The sequence below is a fragment of the Branchiostoma belcheri genome, unplaced genomic scaffold (assembly GCF_001625305.1).
Source record: "Branchiostoma belcheri isolate BF01 breed outbred unplaced genomic scaffold, Haploidv18h27 scaffold40, whole genome shotgun sequence".
Lineage (NCBI taxonomy): Eukaryota > Metazoa > Chordata > Leptocardii > Amphioxiformes > Branchiostomatidae > Branchiostoma > Branchiostoma belcheri.
This window is the reverse complement of record NW_017804021.1, coordinates 219,443-235,112: the sequence shown is the minus strand read 5'-3', so window position 1 is coordinate 235,112 and position 15,670 is coordinate 219,443. Positions and strand designations below refer to the sequence as shown.

The 15,670-nt window shown below is 39.9% G+C and overlaps 1 protein-coding gene across 5 annotated transcripts in view; it reads left to right on the top strand.

Moving 5' to 3' along the window:
- The window catches only part of LOC109477536 (RNA-binding protein 26-like), an 18,983-nt gene extending 4,770 nt beyond the window's left edge, over positions 1-14,213 (top strand). Inside the window, exons 6-25 of one of the 5 annotated variants that reach the window (XM_019778841.1) lie at positions 229-516; positions 1,098-1,310; positions 1,650-1,781; positions 2,229-2,357; positions 2,828-2,857; positions 3,018-3,053; positions 3,801-3,965; positions 4,828-4,971; positions 5,640-5,776; positions 6,407-6,562; positions 6,843-6,965; positions 7,526-7,693; positions 8,003-8,077; positions 8,279-8,344; positions 8,726-8,818; positions 9,859-9,963; positions 10,349-10,552; positions 11,066-11,152; positions 11,683-11,793; positions 12,451-14,213. In XM_019778841.1, coding sequence (XP_019634400.1) covers positions 229-516; positions 1,098-1,310; positions 1,650-1,781; positions 2,229-2,357; positions 2,828-2,857; positions 3,018-3,053; positions 3,801-3,965; positions 4,828-4,971; positions 5,640-5,776; positions 6,407-6,562; positions 6,843-6,965; positions 7,526-7,693; positions 8,003-8,077; positions 8,279-8,344; positions 8,726-8,818; positions 9,859-9,963; positions 10,349-10,552; positions 11,066-11,152; positions 11,683-11,793; positions 12,451-12,540 — 2,552 coding nt within the window. In that variant the 3' untranslated portion in view covers positions 12,541-14,213. Of the gene's footprint in view, positions 1-228; positions 517-1,097; positions 1,311-1,649; positions 1,782-2,228; positions 2,358-2,827; positions 2,858-3,017; positions 3,054-3,800; positions 3,966-4,827; positions 4,972-5,639; positions 5,777-6,406; positions 6,563-6,842; positions 6,966-7,525; positions 7,694-8,002; positions 8,078-8,278; positions 8,345-8,725; positions 8,819-9,831; positions 9,964-10,348; positions 10,553-11,065; positions 11,153-11,682; positions 11,794-12,450 lie in introns of all 5 variants that reach the window. The other 4 variants (XM_019778840.1, XM_019778842.1, XM_019778845.1 and 1 more) reach the window with 4 other exon arrangements.
- The last annotated feature ends 1,457 nt before the right edge of the window (positions 14,214-15,670 follow it).

Genomic DNA, 15,670 nt, shown 5'->3' with positions numbered 1-15,670 from the left:
AGTGCAGGTTAGGTACAGGTTGGTAGGCATTAGAAATACCTGGACAGCACCAATTTTACCTGCACTATCCTTGTATTATGCAGGTGGTATTTTGTGCCCTGTCATTTTTGAAGGGAAATTGAACCAGACAAAGGTTCTTAGTTTTAGCCCTGTGATGAGTGTCATGCATCTCCATATGTTTGCAGTCAGAATCTCTGTGAGTCATTAAGCCTGTTGTTTTACATTTAGAGAGAAGAAATTACACGTCTCCAGACAGAAGACCTCACAAGGATGACTCCAGTTCTGCCCCTGGAGAGTCGGCTGCTGGGAACTCTCCTGACGGTGTGAACGCCCCTCCCCCCACGTACACCACCCCCTCCCTCAGCAGCACCATAACCGTCGTCTCCAACGACCAGCCCTGGATGTCCCAGGGAGGGCGCGGGAACTTCCGCGGGAACGACAGAGGTCGTGGTGGGTTCCGAGGGGGGCGGGGCAGAGGGGGACCCCCCCGGCCGCAGAGGTGCAGGGACTATGATGGTAAAGAACTTTGTTTAATGTTTACCTTAAGTTTGCAAAACGTTGTTTTTGCTGTTTCTTCTACTCCAAACCCCAAAAAGTCAATGACCTGGACCAGACAGCTGTCACCACAGTAACTGGTGCTGTAGCAGAAACCCTGTGGTGTTGGATTACATTATATAGCAAAGTTGCAGGACGGAGTTAGAGGGGCTGGTCACCATGTAAATTATATGAATATGTTTGCACAATAAACAGAACAGTAGTTTCCAAGGCTAGACCATATGAAGGTAAACATTATGCATTTGCTTTGCAAATTTTACCTTTCTATTTACAAAACGTATTTGGGCTTGTCATTCTTTGTAATCCCTGCCAATACATCTAGAAGAATTTACCATGTGTTAAAGTTTATACAACATTGCACAATTCATGCACCTGGGTTGAAGCCTCTAACTTGTCAGCAGATATTTTGTAAAGCTAGCCTTCAAATTAAAATGCAGGATAATTCTAAAAGTAGAAGAGGCCTACCGTAGGTTCTGCTCTGTAAATTTTTTGTTTGTTTTTGAGTAGTGTTGTCTGAGAGAAAGGTTGTTGTGTTGTCACAGAAAAGGGTTTCTGCATGCGGGGAGAGTTGTGCCCGTTTGACCACGGCCCTGACCCAGTAGTGGTTGAAGACAGCAGTCTGCCTGGTATGCTGGCTTTCCCACCTGCCAGCAACGGTCAGCAGCAGGGCATGCCGCCTATAGGGCCTCCAAGGCCCCCTATGTCACAGGCACCTCCGTTCAGTGCAGGAGGGCCACCACCACCTCCACAGCAAGGTACAAGCAACAAACTTGTCATTTTGTCTTTGATGACTAACCTTAACTTAGAAGCAGATAGATAATACAGAGAATGGTTTTCTGCTCACTTGGCATAAATAAATTATAGATTGTTCTTTGGTAAAGGCAACTTCTCTAATCTTCCCAGTTGATTGTCATTTTGTCTTTGTATTGCCATACATTTTGTACTGTGTTTTTCAGACACATGTACTTATGAGCAACATGAATTTAGAAAAGGTAAAACGTGGAATTTAGAAAAGGTAAAACTGACATTGTGTTTTGTCTCAGGTAGTGAATAATAGCAACTGAAATATCAGTAAGATCTGACTTTTCCAACAGGACCCCCTAACATGGGCCCAAGGCCACGTGCACCCATGGGCCCAAGAGGGCCACGACCCCCCAGGCCCCCCATGTCACAACCCCCTCCAGCTACAGGGGAGGGGGGGCCCAGACCTCCACCACCTGGACCAGGTGAGTTATTATTTTTCTTGGTAGAAATACGATTATGAAGTGTTCACAGATGTTGTAATTTTTGATAGAGAAGCATGGATATGCCAAATGATGTCAGGAAAAAGTCTCTGCTAAGTGTTATGCACTGAAGTATTTTTTACCTCAGTGTGCACTGTGCAGAAGTATTGTTTTGGGTATGTTTGTCTGTGTGGTTGCTATTGTGCATAGGTATTTGCATGCAGTAGAGTGACAGGAAGCATAGGGAGTGGCTACCACAGATTGACCTAAAGTTCTGGTCAAGTTGGAAGGAAGTGATGATCGAAAAAGGTCAGACACAGGAAGTTAGGTCCCAGAAGCTGCTGGCTGGGTATCATAATTTGAAAAAAGATTAATATTTTGCAGAGGCATAAATCTGTTTTCCTTTGTTGAAGATTTTTGGTTTGTAATTGTGACGTTTGCATGTTTTAGGACTGGCACCCCCCAGGCCTCCTCCGGGCCCCCCTCCACCCAGGAGAGCGACCCCACCCCCAGGGACAGCACCACCACACCCCCCTGTACCCCGTGGCGGACCACCCCCTCCTCCCAGATATCCACAAGGTGAGGGTTTTTATATGTCTCTGTATATAAGACGATTATGAAAGTCTGGAAGGAACTAGGTACAAGAATTTGGTTTATCAAATCGTCTTCCATAGTGTTTTTCAATTATGACTTTGAATGAAATATGAGCAATTTTTACTGATTACTTTTGAAGGGAGTAAAATTTTGTCTCTTGTTTCTTGGAGTTTTAAAATTGTTATACAAAATTCATTTTACACTTTTCTTTGGTACAGGTTAAATTTGTAGCACTGGATCTTTCCAAGTTTAACATAGGAATGTGATGTGTTCTTTTTGAAATCCCCAAAATCTCAAAAAATCTAGAAAAAAACATGGTCAGATTGTAATAAGTACTTCTGTTGGTCTTCAGAAGTTAAAACATGATATGTCCATGTCCAAATGCTGTATGCAATTTGTGCATGTCTGGAGATTGATACAGGCTCTTGTACATTTGTTTCTCCACATTCCTTCAGACATCAGAATGACAATCATGCCACCAAAACGCAAGTAGACATTCTATAGTTGATATCACTAAACCATGCCTTGCATTCGTTTCACCTTAGAACTAGTTATGACATTTGCCTTCCAAACAAAATTTGCTCATCATTTTTGAGTACTAATATATACAATACAACATTATATTATTCTACTTTGCTTATTCAGATATCAGAATGACACTTCCAGCCCCACCACCAAAAAGCAAGTAGAACTTATTATACAGAGCACATTATTGAACAATTCTGCACTAAATGTACTTGTATTGCTTCCATCTAAATGTGTATGTCTAGACGATATTTGTTGTGCAAGGAACATGGGGTATCTGTGCACAAAGGTTTTATAAAAAATGTATGTCCCATTCATGTTATTTCACACGTAAACCTGGAAAAAAAAACGCTCAGCAAAAACCTCTAAAGCAGCATGATTTATTGTGGAGTGTAGTTGTCCTATTATACATGTATAGTCATCTTATCATTCTATTTAGCTTAGTACTTCGATATCAAAATGCCACCTTCAGCTTTGCCAAGTTGCTACCTGTACATTATTAAACAACACATCGTTCATTTGAGTGTATACATGTATGTCAGGATAGAGGCTCTGATCTTTGGTAGAGTCTCTGTAACTTAATAGAAACTAGAGTTGGTGATTTTACTGGCAGAGATACTGATTGGAATTTGTAAAGTCATATATTTGTTGAGATTTATAATATAATTTAAAAGGCAGAACATTTAAACTTTGAGTCATGTTACTTTAGACAAATGAATAGAAATTTATACCAATTACATTTAATAGCATCCTGATCAGAATCCGTTGACAAAGGCTCTGGTTAAGATCTCTACCTGTAGAATTGCTACCAGGTCAGAGTCTACAGTACTTAAGTACTACAGTACCAAAGTCCTTCGTGCTGTATCCTAAATGTCTAGGCTTAAATCTAACCCCTTTTTTCAGGAGAGCCGTTTGATCAGGATGGTTACAACCCTGAGCTGCCTGGACTTGATGCAGGTCCTGTTGTAGGGAGGCCCCCTTACTGGTCAGGAGGGAATAATAGGAACCCGACCCAGACTCGAGCACTGGTGTCTGTACCCATGGTCTCTACTATCACCACCCCCAAAGGTGAGAAACTAGAGCTGTAGGCATGGTAGGTGGCATGTGGTTAGGGTTGTTGATAATTTAGAATCTAAAGGTTCTGGGTTCGAATCCTTAGCACTACTCCCTAGTCCCTAATGTTGTGCCCTTGGGAAACTCCCTTTACATTTTTGTCCTCACTTGACAATCATTAAAAATCCTATCTAGTTTCCAAACGTCATTGAATGGGACTGTAAGGTCTGACCCACTCACAAGTTCAAGAATCTCTTCTCTGTTCAATGGATATTTGTTTGACATGGCTCTCCTCAGACACGAGATGTCAGCAAGCGCTAGCTAGAGTGTTTATAGAACGTCCATGATGATTGTGTACATGAACTGAATTTCCTATGTAGATGAAGGTTAGACACACAGGTAATGCCTCAGAAAAAATTGTTGTGTTTCCTGGTTTAGCCCTGAGAAAATTAGGATCAGTAGGTAGGGATATCTCTCTCTTTATTTTATTAGACTTTGACAATCTCTGGTGATCTGACTTACACAATGCAATTTAACAAAATAAAACTTGCATGAGGAAACTTATATTTTGAATGTCAATGTTGGGGAAGTGATTTTACAACATTTCATCACTCAGGTGTCAGATCATGGAGCTAGAAAAGGTTGATCAGCTCAGAAAAATTTGTCCCTTGCAGAGGTCTACCCCCCCAAAAAAGACTAGGATTGGCAGTTTTTTGTCGGGTCGGTCAGGAAAAAGGAAACACAAAATTTTTTTTCCTAGGCCTAATGAGATGCACAAGGACAATGTTATTCCAGAAACTGGATAGATCTATCCAGTTGCTTTCTATTGAATTTTCAATGAGTTGTATTTTGTATATCTGTATCTTTATCGACACAGTGGAGACTCAAGTGTCAGACTCAACCTCTGGCCACACCCGGGTGGTGATTGACAGCGGAGAAAGTCGTAAGAGAACGTTCCACCAGGCCATGGGTCCTGGCAGTGGTGCAGGGATGCCTTACACAGGGCCACCTGTCAAACAAGGTAAGCATGTCCAACAGGTATATTATTGGTGAATGGCATCCAATGCAAGTTCAGGGCTGCAAGACAAAATTTTTTTGGATGAGGAAATCTGTCTTCTATCGACATTACTGTCATTTCTTAGCACATTTTTATCATCATATTTATGTTTATGTCTGAAATAGCCAAGAAAAATCTATGTGAGCCCCTCTTTTTTTGTATATGTACCACCATTGATTACATGTAGCTGTAATATAGAACCAGCCTACGGTATGACATATTCACCGGCTTTCGGCCTGACTGTTCTTTCTGTCTCACAGATATCAGTATGGTATGGGATAGGGTTGATTCAACTTACTACATTAAAAAAAAAATTACCAGCAAATTCACAGGGCATTAAAACTGGATTTTCAATGAGAGTCAATAATTGACTTCAAAAATCCAGTTTTAATGTCCTGCAGTTGCTTTGGGTGCCTTTAACAAAGCTAACCTGACTAAATATCAACACAATCCATCCAGGCCTTCTGAAGCTATGCTGACCACAAATATGCAGAAACACATACACACACACATACACACACACAGACAGACAAAAAATTATACTTCCATTTTTTATGAGGGTAACAAACATGAATGAAAATGCAACCTCCTTGCCACAATAAAGGTACTAAACGTTCCAACCATATTTCCAGGTGGTCACGTCAGAGATAGACTTGGATGGAAGCACACTAACTGCACCTTGGAAATCAAGAAGGTTCCACGAGACATGAACACTGTCTCCAAGTTGTCTGGTTACTTCGAGAGGTTTGGGACTGTCTCAAATGTCCAGGTAGGTCAAATGTTGTGTCGAAATCAAGGCAAATCTCTTAAGCCACAACTTCCAGGTCTAGACTGAGAGAGTTTCCAAACTTTGTCTTTGATAGATGTCGGTAGATAGATGTTTTGTATCATAATTATAGTAAATAGAGACAGTAGTTTGTAGTACACATACTACAAACTACTGTCTCTGTTTACACAAAACTACTAACAGGGCTACATAGTTTTTCATTGTTGCAGTACATGTAGCTTATTGCAATAGTGCACGAATGTTGACCTAGTAAACAAATTCTACAATATCTTACAGTATCTCTCTCTGTCAGTCAGTCTTGAAAGACTATGACTTCAGTGCGCAGAAACAGGATGGTAGTGTAACACTTCCTTCTCAAATTGAATTCGAGCTCAAATTCAAACACAAACATTTTAGGTCCAGGTTTAAGTGTTCAATGGACAAGTTATGGAGCCTATCATCATTTGTATGTGATGTAAATAAATCAGGCAACTGGATAATTATTATCATTCTGAAGTATCAGACATTTCAGTGACCGAGAATGTCATTCGTGCTTCCTGGTACAAAGAGTGGAAGAATTGTGTAGAGTTGACAAGGACATTTCCATGCTTTTGTTTATTTATCTACGTCCAGGTGTGTTTTGACGGTGACGCGGAGAGTGCCCTGGTGACGTTCTCCAGTAACGCAGAAGCGCGAGCGGCGCACCAGTGCACGGACGCCGTCTTAAACAACAGGTTCATCAGAGTCTTCTGGCACAACAAGGACCAGCCGCAACACCATCAGGGACAGGTAGGTGGCAGCGATATTTGTTCCTTGTAGTCCAGCGGTGGTCTGCATAGAGGTGTCTAATTATTTTATCTCAATACCTGAAAATACAGATAAAAAGAAGAAAGCATCATCTGGACTCCAATAACTAATCATATATCGAAAATCAAAGAAATCTGTCAAACTCACCATGAGTTATATCTGTGAACACACAAACATGACTGAAAACAATACCTTCCCTGGGGGTAACAAAAAACAGTTTTTGTTCAGGCAGTAAGACTTGTGTTTCCTGTGTTGTGTATAGTCCACGCCTGGCGAGGCTGCCCATCCCAACCCTGGGCCTGTCAGGTTGTCAGTACGAGATCGTCTGTACATAAACCCTGAGCATGCCAAAACTACAGGCAGTTCAGGGCCAATATCAGAAAAGGTAACCTTCCACTGTATTTGGGTGCTTAGGTGCTTCTGCTGGAACTTTTCTGACACAATTTCTCTCTTTTTTTCCTCAAACCGTCCCAGAAAGTAGCAGAAATTTTACTTAGATGTAGTAGAGCAAGATTTGGAGATATTATATCAGCATACACTTGTGTAATATTAGAGTGCTGCGATGCTTTCTTTGCTATGGTCTGCAGCTCTATATCTTTAAGCAGTTCTGCCTTGCTGTTTAGCACTTAAGAGCCATGGAAAATGAACTTGAAATCTTGAAACTAATGGTTGAGAAGAAATATTGTGGTCAGTCAAAATATAAACTCCAGAAGGTAGCAACGTGTAGAAACAATTTTTTGCCTGAGATAAACCTCTGGCATTATGCAAACCAGTGGAAAAGATACACATCCCTCCTGACAATATTGTTCCATATCTGATCAAGCATTGCTGTTATGAATTTCCAACTTATGCATCCAACAGCAATTCTAAGAGTTGCTGTTAGATGTGACAAGTATAAAGCTGAAATGTTATTCCTTCTTTTTCTTTACAATTTTTCTCCCATAGGTCCACGCATCATCATCAGGTCTTTCGAAGACTGTGTACAACCCAGAAGCCATGAAGAAAGTGAACACCCCCCAGGCAGCTAAACAGCCTTCCGCCTCACAGATAGCAGCACAGAAGGTGGCCGAGGCACAGGAGGCACTGAGGAAAAAACAGGAGGAGAAGAAAAAGGTAAGATTAGCAGGGATTCAAGTCCTTTTATTTGAAAAGTTTACCTGCACCACTCAAAATTTGGGAAGTATGGATCATACTATTACTAAAAACTTTTCAGAAACCATTGCCATTATTTTTCTGTACTTCATTCAATATGTAGGTGGTACCAGTCAACACAAATAAAAATCCACATAAACAAGGTATAAGACCAGCACATGTTTTTTCCAGTAGTTTAATTGTGACCAGTGAATGTTACATCCGCACGGCAAAAACAGAATGAATGTTGTCATCTTTGCAAACACCTGCACTTTCTTTCTTATCCACCAGGAGGCGCTTAAGTTAAAGATGAACCTTCAGACAAAGAAACAGGAGCTGCTACAAAAGCAAATTCAGCAACAAAAGGTTTGGGTTTCTTTCTTTTCAAGATGAAAGTATGAAGATACCATGTACATCTGATGGTGGGCTCTGGGGCATTGTTACAGTAGTGAACTAAAATTAACACTACATTTCTACAGTGTTGATTTTTGTTAGAATTTTGCTGAGACCAATATAGTATGGAGTAAACAAGGTTCTTTTCTGTATTTATATTTTCAAATTTGACAGATGTTAATAGAAAGACTGGAGAAGAACAAAAGTATGGCTGCTCCAGAGAGGGACGCTATAATGAAGGTAAGTGTTGAATAGAAACTACTTCCCTCAATGTTCTTAGTCTTATAAAACATATTGTTTTTGCTCTGTTAATTCTTCACTTCCAAACAAAAAGGTCAATGCCCTGGGCCAGACTTCTGTCACCATGGTAACTGGTGATGTAGCAGACACCCTGTGGTGTTGCATTACATTATGTAGCAAGTTGCATGGCAGAGTTAGAGCGGCTGGTAACCATGTATATAGTTTTTGTAAAAGTTAATAGAGCAGTTACAAAATATAGTCTGTTGAGCTAGACAATCCCCTTATGATACATAAAATTTGCTTTTCGAATCTGTTTCAAAATTTGATTATATCTGCTATATTTAGTGATTCGGTTGAAAAAAGTATTATGTTATTTTTCAGACATTAAAGACTGTACAGGAGAGTATAACCAAGTTGAAAACTGATGAACCACCCAAAGCTGCAACATCGACAAAGCCAAAGACCAGACAAGAGGTATGTTCATTAATGTTAAAATATTTGTCATTTATCTGGTTTTGCAATCTCTTACAATGATTGTTCTACCTATGTTCCTAGAAATGTTGATTTGTTTGATGTTTTTATGTAAAGAAGATGACAAATAGTATAAAATTTACTTCTTCTGTGTTTATTTTGCTCTTGTCACTACTTAGAAGTCATTGCTTTTGTATCCTTATCTTTTTGCATGTCAGCTTTTGTAGGTTTTGTAATTCTCCTTTGCTTCATGGAAGCTGTTTAGGACCCCCCTCCCTCCTCCAGTTTTTCAAAATGCCCCTCAAATAGTTTTCCAAACATGCACCATTCTTCCTTCTTATTCTCAAATGAGTGCATAAAATTTCACCACTTTTTTCATATAACGTAACATAACAAATTTTTTTTTCTTTTTCCGCCTTCCTTATACCCACTGGTTCCTCTCACTTAATTCTGAAGTTTTGACACTGTTAAGCTGGCGTTACACTCAACGACATTCGGACAAATTTGTCGATTGCAAGAAGGTCGTAAAATTTAAAAATTCTAAGAAAATCAGGCATATTTTTGGCTTGACTATGACATTGGACACATATTAAAAGGACACTGACCATGTTGATGCTGTAAATTAATCTCCAAGCAGATCTTTTGGTGGCGTAAAACAGTATCAAATTGGCAAGACAATATCAAATTGACAAGACAGTATCAAATTGACAAGACAGTATTCAAATGCCACCCTTTTACTTGTCAAAAAAAAAGATACCAGTACAAAAAAGAAGGCCAGATACAAATGTGTAAAAACATGTCAGAAATAAGCTGAAGCCTAAACCTCAGCTTAGAGAGTAGCTAGCAGACTTTCAGATGAACTATTTTCCTGCTGTGTGATGCCAGCTTTGGACCAATTGGTTCCTCTCACCTATTGTGAAGTTTTGAGAGTGTTTATGGGGCAGTTTTCCCCCTGGGTGCCCCCCTCCCCTCCCCGTAACCAGAGCACAGATTTGCCAGCCATGTTTGATTGACAGGAGTCACGGCCGCTGCACATGTTGCAGGCTCAGAGAGAGCTGCTGGACGCCGAGATGGACCTTCTGAACGCCAAGACGGCCGGGGAAGACACCACGGCGCTCAAGAAAAGACTAGCAGAGCTACAGCAAGAGGTGTGTTACATGGACATCACTTGAACTGTTGAATGATTCAGAGGTTTCTAAGTCAAGTGTCAGGGAGGGGTATTGTGCTCTCATTTGACCTCTGTGTGATCTCACACCATTTTTTCTGTCCTATTGGAAAACTACTTGTTCCAAAACTACGACAAATCATTGCTGGTGTAATCGAGCCAAAATACATGTACAATAACAAATATGATTTACATGTATACAGATCTCATATAAGTTCAATGCATTCTGAAGAAGAAATTTTAGAAGATAGTTTGGTGTTCTTGTTGCTAGCTCATGATGGTTGGCATAACTGTTCTTGCTTCCCGGGGAAGAAAAAATGTTTTTGGTTTCTTTTTACTTAGAAGAAAAGTCTTTGCTCTCCCAACAGGCACAGTCCCTGGGTCTGCTGAATGCTGGCCGCGGCAGGGGGAGGGGGCGTGGCAGGGGCAGGGGGGGTGCTGTGAGGGGGAGAGGCAGGGGGAGGCCGTACCTGAGAACTCGAGCGGGGGCAGTTCTGGACAGGAGACCCAAACAACTCGCCATCACGGGGTACCAGATAGGAGACAAGGACGAGATTCTCACACACCTGTCGGTAAGGACCCTTGTTGCTCCAATGTATGGCACATTTGCTTAATTACTATTTAAGCTGTCATAATTAAAGCCATCCAATACAATTTCAAGGCGGCAAAACAAAACAAAAATATTCTAAATTATGAAGCCGGTCTGATATTGACAATTACTGCTATTTCTGATGGCAGGCGTTTTTATACTTCAGGCATTTAAAGTAGCCTTTAAACAAACTACATGTACATGGGAGTTCCTTTATTTTTGGTACCAACAATAAATAGCTAGAACCAGTCTTCCATAGTGGGTGCCTTTTAGGGCTCATAATTAAAGAATCTTTCTAAGAACCAGTTTATTCCTTAACTTGCAAATACGGGTAACTAAGATGCAAGATCCACTTCTTTAATTGTTTAAACGGACTAGAAACATGGTTATAGTGAGAATATTTTCATGTATGTACTGTGAAAGAAAAAAGATTTTTTTATAATACTGCATTGCTCAGGTGTTTTTGATACCATTCTTGTTTTTGTCATTTCTGCAGCAATTTGGTGAGGTTGAGAAAGTGGAGTATGATGAGACAGGGTTAACCTTGCTGCTGGAGTTCAAGACAAGGCTGGAGGCTGAAATTGTGAGTAGTTAATAACCAATAGACATGCAGCATTTCTATTTGCATGGCCTGATTGGCCAATTCTTTTTTGCAAGTGGTGGTTCTTCTTGCTGATTGGCTGTTGAGATAATTAGACCACACTGACACCTGACATCAAGATGTAACTCAAGTGACAAACAATGTATACTATGCAAAACGTGTTAAAATAACAGATGGCATAACCTGTACAGTTGGTCTAACCTCTGCAAGTAACAGAAAAAACTCATAGCACAAATAAAATGAAATTGGATATGTTACTTATGTGCACAAAACACACTATTGTTGTGTGCTCTTCTCCATGCTATTTAACTTCTTTGCAAGAGAAAGTTTAAACAGCAATTTGTTGTACATGTACTTTGTTAAAAGTCAAGAGACAGAATGTACATTACATGTACAATGTAGTACCTTGGTTTTCTGGAAGCTTCTCACACATTTTCCCATTGATTTGGCTCATGAGAACTACATGTATGTCTAACTTGACTGACTGTGCACATGTGACTCATGCATGCTAGGCTGCCACAAAGGGGAGTATTTTCAAGGGCATGACCTTGAACATCACATGGAACCTTCCGACCAGGACAGTGACCTTGGACCAGGATGAGGAAGGGGAGGTGGACCTGAATGTGAGAACTTTCAATTTCCTCACTGCTCTCTTTCATGGTTACAAATGTATCTGAATTGTTAGTTGAATTTCATTTGAATCTGGTCTCTGTATACTTTTACTAAAATGCTTATTTGCTACTGATTATGACTGTGTTTACACGTATGTCTGGAAGTCTAATGAAGGGTCACAGGAAGAAACATTCCTGCAGTACTAGTAGGATAATATCCTATATATTAGTAGGGCATACGGGTATAAGGAGTTCCTGCACTCAAAGTACGCTGGATAGACCCCTAGGTTCATATACCACCAGCAATAGTGACCATATGAAAGCTGGTCAGTACCAAACCGTACAGTATACATATGTAGCATCACAGGTAGCACAATACAACTACATGACTCGGGTGACTGTAAAGAATAAACCATAACTGTAATTTACCGAATTAGCTCCATTTCTCTTCAACTGCCCAATCTTCTCAAAATTTTCTGCTGAACTGAACCATTTTAGGGATAAAGGTACATGTACATGTAGATGTTTAAGTTGTTTTTTCTCGATGATTATCTTGCGAGTGATCATATGGTGCTATTGGTGATTATTGTTGATACCACACCATATGATCACCATTGCTGATGGTACATGAATCAGTGTTGACACAGTTCTGTGTGCTTCCATCTGCAGGATGATGAAGAGGATGCCCTCCTGGCTCCGCTGCCGGATGATGATGAGGATGATGAGGATGAATCAGAGTCCAGGTCCTGGAGACGGTGATACAGGAGCGACTACGTCCAACCAGTGTTCTAGCCAGCCTGAAGTGTTTTTCATCATCTCATTTTTGTTCGACATAACGTCACCTTGAACGTGTAAGATGTGAGGCCTTGCCACAGTCGGGCATGTTCCCCAGAAAATTTGGAAATCTTGTCCTTCTGCAATGCTTTTTTCTGCATTTTAGAGAAAATTTTGCTGGTAGACTAAGCTGAGTTTGATGCCAACTCTTTCCCTACACTTACATGGCGATTTTAGCCATCAAAGATGATGGATTGGGCAAACTTTTGGTCCGTAATGAGCATGATGGAAAGATGGATGCTGGCTAGGACACTGTGTACAAATCTTCCAAACACTACTGTTACATCATGCTTCTCATGAGGGGGAAAGCATTGTCTGATATTTTTAGCATAAAGCAAATTTTCTGGGCCTTGTCATTTAAGTATTGTGGCAGTGTTTCTTCATTTTGTCCAGAAGTTCTGCCGAAGATGGTACATTCAAGTGTATCATGAAAGTTCATCTGTATTTCAAGTGTATTTATGTCATACAAAACATCTTGAAATTTCAAACATAACATGTACAGCTGTAGGAATTCACTGCCACATGTAAAAAAAATACTGTTGACTATATCTCACAATGTTACAGTTTAGCTAAGCTAAAAACTGATGTCATGTAGCAAGTTGAATATGTTTTGTAAAATTTGTACTAATTCAGTGCTTAGAAAAAGCAGTATAATTCCACTGAATCCCGATTACGCTGTTGTTGCTTGATTGTTTACTTTTTTATGTCAATTGGGATGTTAATCTAGCTTGTTCCAGTCGACTAGTCAGTGTTCCATTGAAAATTTCAGGCATGGGCGCTCAGAAAATCTTAAATAATCACCCTATGGAGTGACTAGATATTTGGGAGATAGGTAGCCTCCACTAGGCTTTCCTAAGGTTAGGATGGTAGAATTCAGCAAAAAAATATAGGGCCTGACTGGGCAGGGGAGTGGGTCCACCGTTAGGGTTTCAAATGATGGTGGCTAATCTCCCCTGGCAAGTTATTCTCCCTATTTAGCTAAATTCTACGGTTTTTAAACCTGCATTGTTAGTCTGGTGAAGACTAGGAGATGGGAATCTAAGTAAATGAAAAAAAAACAGTTGCTGGCTGCCATGTTCTTGAGATTTTCAGTGGAACATCCTTTAATTGTAAGAATTGTACCTTCTCACTGTCGTCTTTTATTTCAGTGAACCAAACAAAGCTGCACCTCTTTTTTCCCAATTTTCACTTGTTTCCAAAGTGTTTATTGTAGAAAGAAAAAAGAAAGAGTGAAAAATGCATGTACATGTATTGCTGTATATCATAGCAAATGATCATTGTAGTTATGTGAATGCAGAGTTTAGAATTAACTTTTCAAAATAATTTTTTCCACGCCAACTTACATGCAGCCAATCAGTGCAGATTTTGCATCACTGGAATTCATACCTACCTTTTCAGAAATTTGAGGAAAAAATGCTACAGAAGCTATGTTTGTACTGAATTGTAGAGATACAATATGAGGTTTTTGTAGAAAACATTTTGTTGGGTGCTGCAAGGTAAAAGTTTGTATAATGTGGTCACGTGCAAGTGAAAATTGGTTGTTCTGTTACTTCTGTAGATATTTTGTTAAGAGAAGTTGTTTTGCTTTCTTGATTGAACTGGCATGTATGTAAGGCAAGTTTATTATGTCTAGTGTTGAAAATGTAAACTTCCTGTACATTTATAATGATGTATTGAAGAGCATCAAACTGCAGGTGAGATGGAAAAAGAAAAAAAAAGAAGAAAGTCTCAAAACAGGTCGGTCACATTTTAAAAGATTTGAAAACAGAAAAGATGGTAAAAAGAATTTGGGTTAAAAAAAAGCATGACAAATTCACCGAAAAGAAGAAAAAAATGTGGCCAATAAAGAAAAAAAAGAAAGGCAAAATGAAAAAAGTCATCTCACTTAACTGCAGCAAGTGCTTGAAATAAAGATGGTGGTTACAATTGGCACCAAAAAACAACAACAAAAAAACAAACATACAGGAAAGGGCATATCGTATCACAACCCATAGTCCACTTTGTGGTCATGGGTAAAAGAACTTGTACAACCAAGAGGTGGTAGTCTGGTCTTGTGAAGGAGGCTGAATCTGAAGGATCTGGGTTCGAATCCATGACAGGCCCCTGTGTTGTGTCCTTGGGAAAAGGCACTTTACACCTATTTCCTCACTCGACTCAGGTAAAAATGAGTACCTAGCTTCGCCTAGGGATGTCATCTCGGATAGGACTTGAAGCCTAAGGAGAGCACAGCTCAAGTACATTGAAGATCCCACCATACTAACTGAAAAAAGTAGGGGTCCCACCTGGTGAGTGGTTCTAACCTTACAGTCTTGTCTTTTGCAGCTTTTACTTTATGTACAAAGCTAAAGCGTCTTTAAGGGCATGGCCATTCCTAAAGGTTGGTAAGTGACTTGCAGGGTTCTCACCAGGATTTTTTTAACAGCGTAGGGGTCTGGTACAGGAAGACAACCTTCTATGGTGCAAGTTAAATTGCACATTGAGTCCCCAAAACATGACCACAGCAGGGGGTCTGGTATTCTCCCCGAAAAATTTTGAAACTCATATTAAACCACCTGACTACTAGTATTTCTTGCTCATTGAGGGACAGCTTTTGTAAAGTTAATGTTTTCCCTTTCCCAAAACATCCCTACGTTGGTTGAAAGACAGTGTAGGGGACTAAATCACAGCATAGAACATGCAGAAAATGGGCAAAGATGTCTGTTGCCATGGGTGGCGGATAAATATGAAGAGATGAGACAAGACAACCCTCTGATTTGTTGTTTTATCTTTTACTTTGATGCAGTGATGTGTATTTCCTTCCTTTTTTATGTGATGGTGGCTGTGTACATGTTCATGTACATGTGATGTTCCCACCGAATCAAAATCATTTGTACGATGACTGAAAAACTAGCTTATTTTTTAAGTTGTTTCAGTGACAAATGGATGTTGGCAATCGTTGGCAGTAAACTTAGCACAATATCACAAGGTGTAGTGTATAATGTCAAAATTTCAAAATGTAGTAATCACGTTTTTTTGGCCTGCCATTTTTTCGCCCTATCACATTAGATTTGGGGTC